General features: G+C 41.4%; 1 protein-coding gene across 2 annotated transcripts in view; it reads right to left on the bottom strand.

Annotated features, from left to right (window-relative positions):
- Positions 1-9523, bottom strand: part of LOC135482658 (eukaryotic translation initiation factor 4E transporter-like) — a 270349-nt gene extending 260826 nt beyond the window's left edge. For both annotated transcript variants that reach the window (XM_064762908.1, XM_064762909.1), the window contains exons 1-3: positions 9120-9523; positions 5356-5476; positions 2493-2566 (exon numbers count right to left, since the gene is read on the bottom strand). In XM_064762908.1, the coding sequence (XP_064618978.1) occupies positions 2493-2566; positions 5356-5475 (194 nt within the window). In that variant the 5' untranslated portion in view covers position 5476; positions 9120-9523. The remainder of the gene's footprint in view (positions 1-2492; positions 2567-5355; positions 5477-9119) is intronic.
- Between the last annotated feature and the right edge of the window lie 3662 nt (positions 9524-13185).

Genomic DNA, 13185 nt, shown 5'->3' with positions numbered 1-13185 from the left:
AGGTAACTTCTGATCTGATCGTAAGTGGCAGGTTTTTGGTGCTTTGTCCTGGTGCTCATTTTTAAGATGACAAAACACTATCACCAGGGATATGGTCTGCAATTGCTGTTAGGAAAGTCACAACCTGGGGACAAAAAATAAATGTGATTTAGACTTCGCATTCCTTTGAAGTGTAGGTTGCAACATCCCAGGCCATTGATGCATGCATGGTCACAACATAGGAATCATGGCAAGGATTTTTACAACCATTCTTTTGAGGTGTAGATTGTGATGTGAGGGAAGTGTCTTGATCTCTACATAAAATTCCTTCGACATGGTGCAACAAACCAGTCCAGTAGATATTTACATGGTCATAGCATACGGCATCGAGACAACCAGTATGCAAGGTTACGGCCAGGCCCAAGGGGTATGACCGATCAGCACTAAGAGTAAAAACGTAAAATGCAATAATATCTTTTTAAACTAACTGCCACAGTAGGTTTATTTATTCAGTCTTTTTGAAGTAAAAGTATTACAGTGAAAAGAACGAAATACGGCTGGAATATTATACTGGTTTGTCTGCGGACGGCAAATTCAGCACTGCACCGATGTCAAGGTTAAGACGGTTATACGACTTTGCCTCATCAGCTCCTCGTGGTCAAGGCTCCTATATCCGTGACTGATGCGGTCGCAGAACAGAACAGATGCTGATCATCCCCGTCACTGCGTCAGGCTGTAAAACAGAGCGAGGAAATATTTTAACTTCACCAGAAGTTTTATCATTCATTATTCAGACCAACACACACTGACTACCTGCTAATAGTCTATGAATTTCATTGTCATAATTCAGAACAAACACTTATCACCTTTGCTGACAATATTTTCAGAAGGTGTGTACATTCGTGTGTCCATTTACACTGCACGTGTATACGTGCTTTACTGTACATTTCTACAGGAGTGAGCAGGATGTACAGAAAAACGATCTCCAAAACTGTTGCTTTCAGCACTCGCGACACGTTAAGCGAGGTTTTAGCAATTATTTTCAGTGAAGGTATATCTCATGTGTAGAGTCTGGGTGATTTTGAGACATTCTTAGGTGTTTAAGGCGCACAGTTTGATGAAACTTGCCCGAATTCGTAATTTTTTTGATGAATGTATATCCGCCATTGCGGGGATCTGGAAACTTTCGGATGACAAGTTTGCCTCAAAAGATGGACGTGCTCCCTATAATCACCCAAACTAACAGCGAATATATATTCTTAAGATCCTTTTCTTGACCTCTGATGAGTTAATTTTGTCTGATGCAGTGTTTCAACACAAATTTGAGGGCGATTACAATCACGAAAAAATCACACTCACCCAGTCTGGAATGCGCAGACGAAATGTCTGTTGGCTCTTCCATGTAGCGGGTATCCTCCCACCTGTTCAGGTCGGGACAGATCAACGTTGAGCAACTTGCCTAATCGGTAAAAACGCGGGAGGCAGTGCTATTACCGGAACGGTTCAGAACCGGCGATTTTCATCAAAAATCACCCGAAAACTAAGAAAGTAAGCAACGGCTGCAAAAATAAAGTACACGTTGTTCGTTAGCAGGTTATGAAACGTAACCTAACCAAATTTCAGGTCGTTCCGTGTGGCAGTTTCGGAGATACGTGTCGAAAACCACATCCCTCGGGTCCTGGCGATCGGCTCAGTAAAAACAATAGACCATATCCACGGAGTTGTGGATATGGTCTAATAAGCGAGATTTTGCACTTTTTACCTTTTTGTCGGAGGTCACCTGACCTGGGTAGGGGGGGGTCTGTCCACAAAGTGTCAAGTTCATAGCTCTAGCTGTTAAGAAACGCGCCACTGTTTTTGAAACAGGATACAAACAATGACGAGGGACACAGCGGTGTTGTATAGCCTCCCCTACGGTGATCCAAAGAGGTGCCAGGAAGGGCTGCGACATGAATTTTTTTCTTACAGGTTGCTGATATGAATGCTTTTCTTAAAAGAGAACTGGCCTCGTATTGACATTTGCTACTTTGAAATACAGAAAAGAAGAACAGAAAAGTCTCATGTAAGTTTCCTCGAACAAATATTTGTTTATTTATGTCGGAAATTTCAAAAAATACTTAAATTGCCAGGAAATCTCATCTTAGGGCACCTCGAATTCAATTTTTCTGGGGGAGGGCCCCCATACACCCCACTGAAAAGCTGGCTGCGTCAGGGCTATGACGAGCTCCACAGTCACAGTCTGAGGGGGGGGTCGATGTAATTGATATGCCTCTTAGTGCTTGTTACTAAAGCCAAAGCCCCCGCCTCCCCCTCCCCTCCACTCAAAAACAAATTGAAAGCCCTACTCACTATTCGGTCTCCCATTTTACATCATCGTAATACATAAAATGTTGTGGGTTACTCTTCCTCTCTGGTAACCTAAACATTCAATGTATGATATTAGCCTTCCTCAAGAATTCAATTTAAACAATTTTCATTATCCACATGATATTTACAATAAGACAAATACTCACGTATCAAAGTCTTTCAACAGGGCTGTGGGGCGCTTCTTTGACGCAGGGTTCTCCGCCATCTCAAACAGTTCATCCTAAAAGAGTAGGACAATACAGATCTTAGATTTCAGCACCATAAATGGAACACTGACACCACACCATTCCTATTTGCTAACATGTCAGGAAAATCCAAATGCACAGTTTACACACAATAAAGTAGTGCAGTTATAATGCATGCAAATTTGCTGAAACCTAGTACAGTAGAACCTTCCTTAGCGGACACCTCTCAATGAAGGACACCCTCTCTATTAAGGACACTAGTTTTGGCCCCAAATTGGGCGTTTCCATTCAATTTGACCTCTCTAATCAGGACACATTTCTATTAAGGACAGAATTTGTCAGTCCTGGGTGTGTTCTTAACCACTTAACTGTGCAGGACGAGATATCTCGTCATGCACGTGTGCACTGCTACTGGGTACGACGAGATATCTCGTCATACTGTTATACCTTCTTTTCTAGTAGTCATATCAGTTCTATGCAATACCATGATCGTAAATGGGGATTCCCCGAAGTTCGTCGATGTTTAGTCTCAAGTTTTATTGAGGTGTGGCAGCACTGTCGGCGATTTCTCGGAAATGGCAGCACCAAAAATGGGGAGGCGTGTTCTGGATGACAATCTTTTGGAACAGATACTCGATTCTGACAATGAATTGTCCGATTATGTATCTTCTAACTATGATGATGAACCTTATGCCCAGAATGCTTCCGATTTTAGATGCAACAAGTCAGAGTGGGGATGATATGCCTGACAATGCAAGCTCTGACAGTGGCAGTGATGGTAATATCGGGCATGTGTTAGGTGGTCGCCGTGGCAACCAAGTTCAAGCGCGGGTAATTCAAAATCAACCTCCTTGGGCAGAAAATGGACAGCGTCGTGACAGGTTTCAGTTTACTGCTGTACCAGGGTTGAAGGCTAATGCTGCCGATAAGGATGATCCAGTGCAGTACTTTGAACTGTTTTTTGATGATGACATATTTGTGGGGTCTATGTTTTTTTTGGCATTGATCCTGTTTCCCCACTTCATGAATAAGCTCAAATAACACTTTCTAGATGTGAGATTTGACTTCTAAAATAAATGTAACCGGTTTTCCCAAAAAATTAAAATATTTAATTAAAATATTTTTTGGAATACAATAAACATGGGCAAAAGTATGCTTTCATACTTGAACATTGAAAATGTCAATGAAAAACAGACTTCATATATCAATTTTAAGAGCATTATATGTGTCCTCCCAAGTAGGGCATTAGCCTGAACTACATCACAACTTTGGTGAACCCGCCGCCTGGCTCTAACAAGCCAGTTGCTAGCCTGATTAGGTGATCTAGTTGTCAAACACCTGAAAGGCTATATCTTCAAAATGGATAGAGCAAATTGCATGGGGTTTTCTGTATTATATAAATTGTTAGGTGCACTTTTGAAATCGTCTTACAGCAGGAAATGGCAAAATACCTTGAGTTATGGCCTTTAAGAAGTAACCTAATGGGTTTTCTTGGAAAGTGCACTGTCTTACATCATCTCACTTTATTCGACAGATAAATGACAGCGCGGCCACGGCTGATAAATGATAATTCATGCGCCCATACCCTTCATAGTAGTCCAGCATGCAACGCAAATTCATTGACTGCTATTTTCTGGTCATTTCATTGGTCTGGATATTTCCGCCACTCAAACCTTGTTCCCCCGATATCGGTCAATAGAAGACTATTCCAATATCGCGAGGAGCGTAAAATAGACCGTGCATGATGAGTTTGATGATGATCGGTTGTCTTTTCCGTAGTGAAAAAGGCGTAAAAAAACCGCTCAAAAATACCGAAATGGAGGGAAAATATTTGCGACTTGGGTTTGCAAAATGCGACTACGATGATGACAAAAGGTCAAACAATGCGACATGGTAAAGAAAGTGAACTTTGATCCCTGCATTAAAAAATTGTAGGTAGAACTAGAAGAAAGTTTATATATATAGCTAATATATAAAGTTAACTTTCGGCCCGATCATTTGCAAAACTTATGTAAATAACAGAGCGTGTCTTGTAAGCCTAGCATAGGCTGGCTGCAATTTTGTAAATAACAGAGCGTGTCTTGTAAGCCTAGCATAGGCTGGCTGCAATTTTGTAACAGATGACACTTTATTAACCCTTTCACTGCCGGAGGAGCACTTCTGCGACAATCAATATTATTCCCTATACTGCCGGAGGCGCACTTCTGCGACAATTATCCATACACTATAAAACCATTGAAATTTCGTTATTGAGCGTGGTTAGCGTAAAGTTTGATAGATGGCGCGGTAGTATAGATGGTTCAGCAAAACATGGCGGATGGTTTTATATTTCGATGTTTGGAAGTTTGTCGAGTAATTTGAAGCCAAAATGACCAAGAAACTGACTGTGTCTGAGGTCCTTGATGAGCTGGATATAGTGAACGATTCGGACTCTGGTGAGGAGTTCGTCGATGACGATGATTTAGATCCTGACTTTGATGTAAATGATGAACAAATTAGCGATAATGAGAGTGTGTATATTGTGTTTTGCCAATTACATAGTTTTTTCCAAAAAATTTTCGTCCTCATTATAAATTCAAGATGGCGGTATGCAAATTAGGGCAAATTATGGTCCCATTTTGAAGAGTAGGCAACACTGAACAACTTTTATATACATTGTTTTGCTCTATCTCCAGAGGCTTTCTTTCTACAGGGTGGAGAAATATCCATACTCAAAATCATGTTAAAACAAAGAAACCTACCGGCAGGTGAGGTAGCTAAAAATTAGAAGCTACAGGCAGTGAAATTGTTAAACAAATATACTATACTATATTCAGCAACCCACCTTAGTATAAAAGTGCTGGGGCAGAAGTGTACCTGCCTTTTCTACCCCCCCATCATCAACAGGGATATTCTCCTTCTCAGCTTCCAAGTTGGGATCATCTTGGTCACCTCTGTCCATCATTCTGCATTGAGAAAAAATACCAAAATATACTAAATCTGCTCAATACGTTCAATCAATCAATGGTCAACAAGAAGTACACCTGCAATTTTTTACAGAACGCACCATTTCTTTGGCAAAATTATTGCAAATTGTACACTAAATGCGTGGGGTTGTGTACAGCTTTCAACATATTCTATGTCTAGGCCCGGACTTGGTGTGCAGCTGTACGATGTCGAGTCACAAATAGTTTAATAATGATATTTGATAAGGTATCCTGTACAAATTCCAAGCAATGGCTTTGTTATAGTTGCTTCCATGAACTTTTTTATACATAGTTCGACTTCACAATGAGGTCTGATCGAGCAGGGTGTCCTAAATACATGTATCTAGGTGGACTTAACAAGTAGGTCTGACAGAATACTAGAGTGAGATATTTAGGGGGACTTAACCAAAAGGAATCATTGAGTAAGGTGTTCTCCTATAACCTCGAAGAACAGGCAAAATGAATCAGGGTGTCGTACATACTCAGATATATTTGATATGTTAATTAGAGGTACCATTCAGCAAGGTAATTTAAAAATGAACTGGTCCAGGGACCATGTGCTCACCTCGGGTAATGTAATGCATGTCATTTGCAGTGGATATGGGGAGAACAGTTTCTGGCTAGTTTCAACAGTTTTGATTCCACTGAATAATATTATTATTCTTGGCTCAATGGCACAAAAGAAAATTACTGGTACCATCTAAGTATAGCATTTTGGTTATAAAGTTGACTGAATTCCAGGGTTTTTGAAGACTGTACATGTCACATGCAAATTGGTTGACATCCGATCATTAGTTTCGGAGTAATAGGACTTCGTTGGATTTTCAAGATGGCGGCCTGGCGGCCATATTTATCATGGGATTTGACTGAGAATTAGGGATATTGATAAGAGTACTAGATATACAATCATATGAAATTTGGTTTCAATGAATCCGACTTTGTTTAATTTTCAAGATGGCCGGCGGGACACATTTTGGGGTAGAATAGAGAGGGTCCCTAGAGATATGTCCTCACAAGTTTAGAACCTTCTAGCTCAAATAGACACGAAACGTGCCACCAATCGGTGATTTAGTTAACTTTGACCTCTGTGACCTTGAAAAGTAGGTCAAATCAAAAACCTGGGTGATATGTCATTTAACCTTATTACATACACCCACCATAAAAATGTTGTCACTCTACGTACAACCAATAGTTTCAAAAAGGCAAAAACCAATTTCCAAGATGGCCGCATGGAGGCCAGAAAGTATGTCATATCGTGAAAAAGAAAAATACTTCTGGGCATATTGCCCAAAGCTACCATCACACCAAGTTTTAGCCATCTAGCCCTAGCGGTGACGAAACGTGCTCCGCTAACGGACGCCACGGTGTCGTATTTATAAGCTCCCCAGAGGTGAGCTAATGAAAAGGCCAGGGGCATTGTGCTCACCGTATAGATATTTGGAGGTTAGGAATTCATGCTGGTTAAGAAACATGCTATATGCATAGTATATAGGTCAAATCAAAATCGGTATGAATAAGATGTATCCTTGCTGGAAGAACCTACCATAAAAATATCATCGAAAACAAGTCACTAATAAGCGAGATTTTACACTTTTTACCTTTTTTAGTTTTGGCCCCCATTGGCCAAGTCCAGAATCGAATCGGACCGAAATTCACTGTCAGAGATCACCTGATCTAGGGGGTTCTGTGTACAAAGTTTCAAGTTCATAGCTCTAGCTGCTAAGAAACGTGCCACTGTTTTTGAAACAGGATACAGGATACAGACAACGACGGACACAGCGGTGTTGTATAGACCCCCCTACCAAAAAACCAAGAAAAAAAAATCTATTTCTGTCCCCGCCTCCGACACTTACAACTTACGACACTTACAAAGCGAATCAAAAATCAAAAGCTCATTTCAAGTTGTTGCAAAGTCCAGGTCTGAAGCTACTAAATCATAGCTTAGTGTTCATTATAACACACTCGCTGAAAGGAAGCAATGCACCTCGACATCAAAGTTTAAAGAGGATGCTATGCATTTCAGATGAGTTTCCAAAATTACGCATTTCCCAATTTCCTACTGGTTCAATGCAGTTTACACAGTTGCAACTATTTTCACCTGATTTCCTCAACCAAATTACATTTTCTCAGCTCATCTTTATCTTTTCAGGTTGGAAGCCCCAGCTGCAGCCAATGACATTGGCTGAAAGAATCTCTGTCTCTGGCAATGGAAATGATGTTGAAGTGACTGTGATGAATCATACTTGAAAAAGGGGAATGTGGTACTGGCCTGCAAAAGCTGATGTACTTACATATTGATGATATGATTTGAATGACGCAACGATGGACGTCAGAAAACGTAACAGGGCTACGTTGCTTGTGCCATCCCGTGGAATGGCGGCCGATCTCATTGTCAGAAAACGTAACAGAGCTGCGCCGCTTGTGACATCTGCATTCCACCAGACGTCACAAGCGACGTATCTGCTACGTTTTCAGACATCGCCCGCCATTACGTCATGCAAGTCATCTACAGACCAGAGCAGATAAATTGAGCACATCAGTCAAAGTACATGTATGGTTGGAGTTGATGGTAGTGAACATGAATTTAGTAGGGAAGTGAACTGAAACACTAAAAGTTAGTCAATCCCAATGTAGCATGCATTGCATGTGTGTCAATGTATCATGTGGCCTTAAAACCTGTAAGAAGTGATCCCCAAATGTAGTTTTGTTCAAACTGTAGCAAAACTCAGATTTGAAGCGAATATATATAAGTTAAAAAAACGCATTCTTCTAACCAGTTCGAGTGCGCATGCCAAGAGTAGCTTAGACAACATTCCCAGAGATTGCATCGTGAAACTCATGTATGTAGGCCTATAATATAGGCCTAATGTTGCACGATATACACCCTGCAAAAATAAATTTCGGCCATTTTGAAACAACCCTTTTCACAGGCAACGTTTGTTTACCATGGCAGAAAAGTACAAATATATAAGCTTATTCAAGCAATTTACTTAAAGTTGTTCATGCCTTTCAATGTTCGTGATATTTTGAATGCTCTTGGTGATGATTTGATTTGAAACATGACTTTTATGTCATGGTAAACTTACGCTGCCAGTGTAAAGGGTCATTTGAAAATGGCCAAAATCTATTTCGCATATGGTCTATTATGTGGCCACTTCTGCATTGTAAATTTGTATCGCCATTTACATCACAATGTTAATTGCCTTAAAAAAGTGGCGATATTACGCACAATCTTCTTATGACGACACAATATTGTGTACAATCTTCTCATGACGACACAATATTGTGCACAATCTTCTCATGACGACACAATATTGTGCATCATTATTATCAATGTTGATTGTTAGAATGATCTATCGATCTATGTAGCGGGCTATCCCATGATTTAGTACATATACGCACAGATGGGGGAGTAGGAATTTTGGAGAAAATGGGTAGGCTACACCTTTTGCCCAAAATGTGCGTACAGGGGGAGGGGGGGGGGGGGCTCAAATCCCCAGTTTGATGCGTACATAGTGTATGGATGGCCCCTGGCCTTTGAGTATGATGGCCAAATCCATCTTCATTCACGGCCACTCCAGAAGTACTGATCTGCCTCATATTTTGTCATAAATATATTTACCAGTTAAGAGTTATTTGATAAGCGCTGTAAGGTAGCGAGTGCAATGAAGAAAGGGAAATGCACTGAACAGCGTCAACTCCGCACTCTCAGGTGCAATGCACTTCCAAGTTCAGTCCACCACCAGCCCCACACAGTCACAGCTCAGAAAAAAACAAAATGAAGACGTCAGCCAAAATTTGCGCAAAAATCCAGGCAAGAATTTCAATCGTTACTTCGTACTGTATTTCAACACAGTGGCAAAGGAAACGGTTCACTATCGTCTTTGTCTTCGAAATATATTGTAGAGGTCTGTCCGCTTACTGTTCCACATTAACATCTGACATTTTAAGAAAAATATCAAAGAAAAACATGCAAAATTGCCAAATTTAAATGTAGTATGCTTTCGTTGGGAAAAGTCGCCTCGAAATCCTGATGAGCGCATGCGTGGTAGATCGTCTCCAACCTCAATTTCCATGCAAAGTCAGCGGCGCACATTACTGACTTTGCCTCCACACGCGGTAAAAAACTATTCCAGGTAAAGGGATACCTCTCGTCTGTAACAAAATCGATTCAGTGAAACCTAAAAATTACTGTGTGTGTTAGTAAAATATCTCCTTGAAATGAATAGGAAGTTCATATATTGCACTAATTGCCTCTAATTATACTTCTCCAACTACATGTATGCACTAATGACTACGTCACTAATGGTTACGTCATTAGTTACGCCACCCTCCAAGGCTACGCGCTGAGTGGTTCGTTTGACCGGTTATTCTAAAATGTGAGTCGAAAATCAGCCGGGATCAGCCGGAACAGCGAACGTGTAGTTTCATATAGCCGCTTCACTATTGTCGCCTGCCGCGAATCATTGAGCCTTGCGCAAATAGTGCAAACAAAATAGTTATAATAAGCATAATATTGCTCAAAGTTTGTAAATTCTTGAAATTGGAATATTAGTTGTTAAACATTTTGAAATTTTTGGGAAAGGCTATTTACCACTCGTTTGGTTTGGCTCATCCCAATAATGGACGTAGAGGAGTAATAGTTTGTAATCTAACTCCTCCGTCAGTTTCGATGTGATGACGACGAAATTTCTCCTGAGAGTCGATATTGATACTACGATGGCTGGGAAAGGACATAAAAATAATTTTTTTTCTCAGCGGGACGACTTATTAGCTCGGGGGCGGGGACGACATAAACAAACAAATAAAACGGCAAGTGCTCACCTGTCGACATGGAAGGGAGAACCTGAAGAACAACTAATCATGAAAAATGTCAGGGGACAAATCGTGCAATAGTTGTGCATATGGTATGGTTATGGTGGGCAAAATTGGACTCGGACATGATGAGTGCTTTTACCACATAAAATGTTATGACCTCTTTACACCTGAAAAGTAGGTCACACTGACCTAAATCGTTGTCATCATGTAATGATGCCTAATGGGTGTCTACATATCAAATCTAAAGTGTCTATGACCAGTAGCGAAGAAACGTGCAATTTTAGAGCTTGACCTCTGTGACCTTGAAAAGTAGGTTGAATAAAAAACCCGTGTGATGTGTGATGTAGCCTTATTAGTGACATCCACCATAAAATTTTCATCGCTCTAGCTTTAATCATTAGCTTCAAAATGCAAAAACAGGTTTTCAAAGAGCGCCACCTGGCGGACAAAGCAGTCAAATTGCGCTTATTTTCATTTTGAAAGAAAGTCTTACCAACACACCAAGTATGAACCTTCTAGGTCGAGTGGGTAAGATTACCGCTCTTTTGTCAAAAGACGACGACAGACGACGGACGCCACGGTATCGTATAAGCTCTCCTGAAAGGTGAGCTAAAAACAAAGAAGAAGAAAGAAATTTCAAGAAATTGTTTTTCTTGCATTTTGCCGTCATTTTACGGTGGCTGGGAAAGGACATCGAAAAAAAAAATTCTCGGCGGGACGACTTATTATCTCGGGGGGGGGGGGACGACTTATTATGTCGGGGGGACGACTTATTAAGTCGGGGGGACGACTTATGAAAGCGAGGGCGAGGCCTGGCTGTGACTGTCTCATCTCTCTCACCATGTAGACAACTTGGCAGAGCAGCCAAGACTGATTTGGCCTGGCTTGTGACTGTCTCATCTCTCTCGCCATATCAATAACTATAGGCAGTGCGGCGAAGACTGATGCGGCCAGGCTGTGACTGTCTCATCACTCTCATCATGTTGTCAACACGGTGGAGCAGCCAGGACTGATTTGGCCTGGCTGTGACTTCCTCATCTCTCTCACCATGTGTGGGTGTCTACAAAACCAAGACCCAAGACCCAAGATGTTGATGGGTCTTGGTTTTGTAGGTGGGGGTCTTGGTTTTGTAGGTCTTGGGTCTTGGGTCTTGGTTTTGTAGACACCCACACGGGTGTCTACAAAACCAAGACCTACAAAACCAAGACCCCCAACCTACAAAACCAAGATCTACAAAACCAAGATCCATCAACAAACCTACTCCAAAAACTAGTACCTAGTACCATAGTACCTGCCCAAGAAGTAATTACATTGTTCTTTTTTTTTTCATTCACCCTAACCCTTTAGAAAGCTAGGCTGTATTATCACGAATACCCTCGAGAGGACTATTTAAGGTATTTTAGCTTTTGTATTATATCCTTACCCCGAGATCCTTATTTTCTTGGAAAAGCTTAACCAGTGTTAAATGTTCTGAACAGAATCTGAGTACAAAGCATCAAAGAGCTTGTTTATATAGGAGCTTCTGTTTTATTGATAAATTGCAACTTCCTGCTGAAAAAAGGAGAGATGTAGATGGGGTCTTGGTTTTGTAGGTCTTGGTTTTGTAGATGGGGGTCTTGGTTTTGTAGGTCTTGGTTTTGTAGATGGGGGTCTTGGTTTTGTAGGTCTTGGGTCTTGGGTCTTGGGTCTTGGTTTTATAGACACCCCCTCTCGCGGGACTTCAATCAACAAGAAAGAAAACTATAACGTTGGTTCACAGCAGGTGAATATCAATGATGTGGACCGGCAGACGGGATCGGGACAGCCGAATTGTCGCAGGGAATTATGACGTCACATCTTTGGCTAGTGAAATTAACCATACCTATTCATGTCGGTTACGTTTTCTGGTCATGCCAAAAACTGTTTATGTGAAATCTGCAACAGGGTCAACAGCTTGGTCACAATGGCCATTTATATAGTGATCACAACGCATGTCACATTACAAAGATGTGTCACGGTACGACCTGAATTCATATCCCGATCCCGATCTCGGAACGTCCCAGCCAAACCTCTCTAATAAGTCGTCCCCCCGACTTACTAAGTCGTCCCCGACTGACTAATGTTATATATAGTTTAGACCCTTCCATGAGGAGCCTCAGCGTTAGGACCCTCCGTCATGTGACCACGTGGAAGGAGGCTGATCTCCACGTATAAACTGGGTCAAGCGATCAGAAGTGCGCGGACCTCCGTCTCTATAGGTCACGTCTATTGCTGGTCATCCGACTCTTGCCCTGATGTGGCTTCTTGTCTAGGACATTATAGTGAATAAACTTATAACATGATAAGAGGATATTCTTAGTCCATTCGAATTCTGTTGACGATCCCAACATGACATGGTGGAGAACCGGCTTTATCGTAAATTTTCTCTGATCGGGACTTCGTGAATCCTCTCACACGTGCTCATGTGCTATCTTCCGACTTTAGGATATTCCATCATCCTTCAAAATGCCCTCTAATGGCAAATATATTCAAGCGGAACATCTTATAACGGACTACTCTCTACTGTAGGACCGATTTTCAACTTCAACAGGCCGCCAGGTTGTATATCACCAATTCCGTCCCGAACTCATCATTTTAGAAACTGGTCGTGCCGATTTCTTGACGCCATATTGAGCGCCTTGCTCGATGGATTGTTAAAACGTCACAGCACCACGTGATTGTGAGCGCCGCCTCTGATTGGCTCTACCGTAACTAATTACCATGCAAATTTATACGCAAACGTGTTTCATCGCCGTGGATTCAACTCTGTGATCCCCGTTTCCGAGACACTGTAAAAATTGTTTTGACAGCCGTCACTATCTGTCTATCAGCTGACCCTGATGTGTACACGT

Source organism: Lineus longissimus, chromosome 2 (genome assembly GCF_910592395.1).
Source record: "Lineus longissimus chromosome 2, tnLinLong1.2, whole genome shotgun sequence".
In the NCBI taxonomy this organism is placed as follows: domain Eukaryota; kingdom Metazoa; phylum Nemertea; class Pilidiophora; order Heteronemertea; family Lineidae; genus Lineus; species Lineus longissimus.
This window is presented reverse-complemented; position numbering and strand designations above follow the sequence as displayed.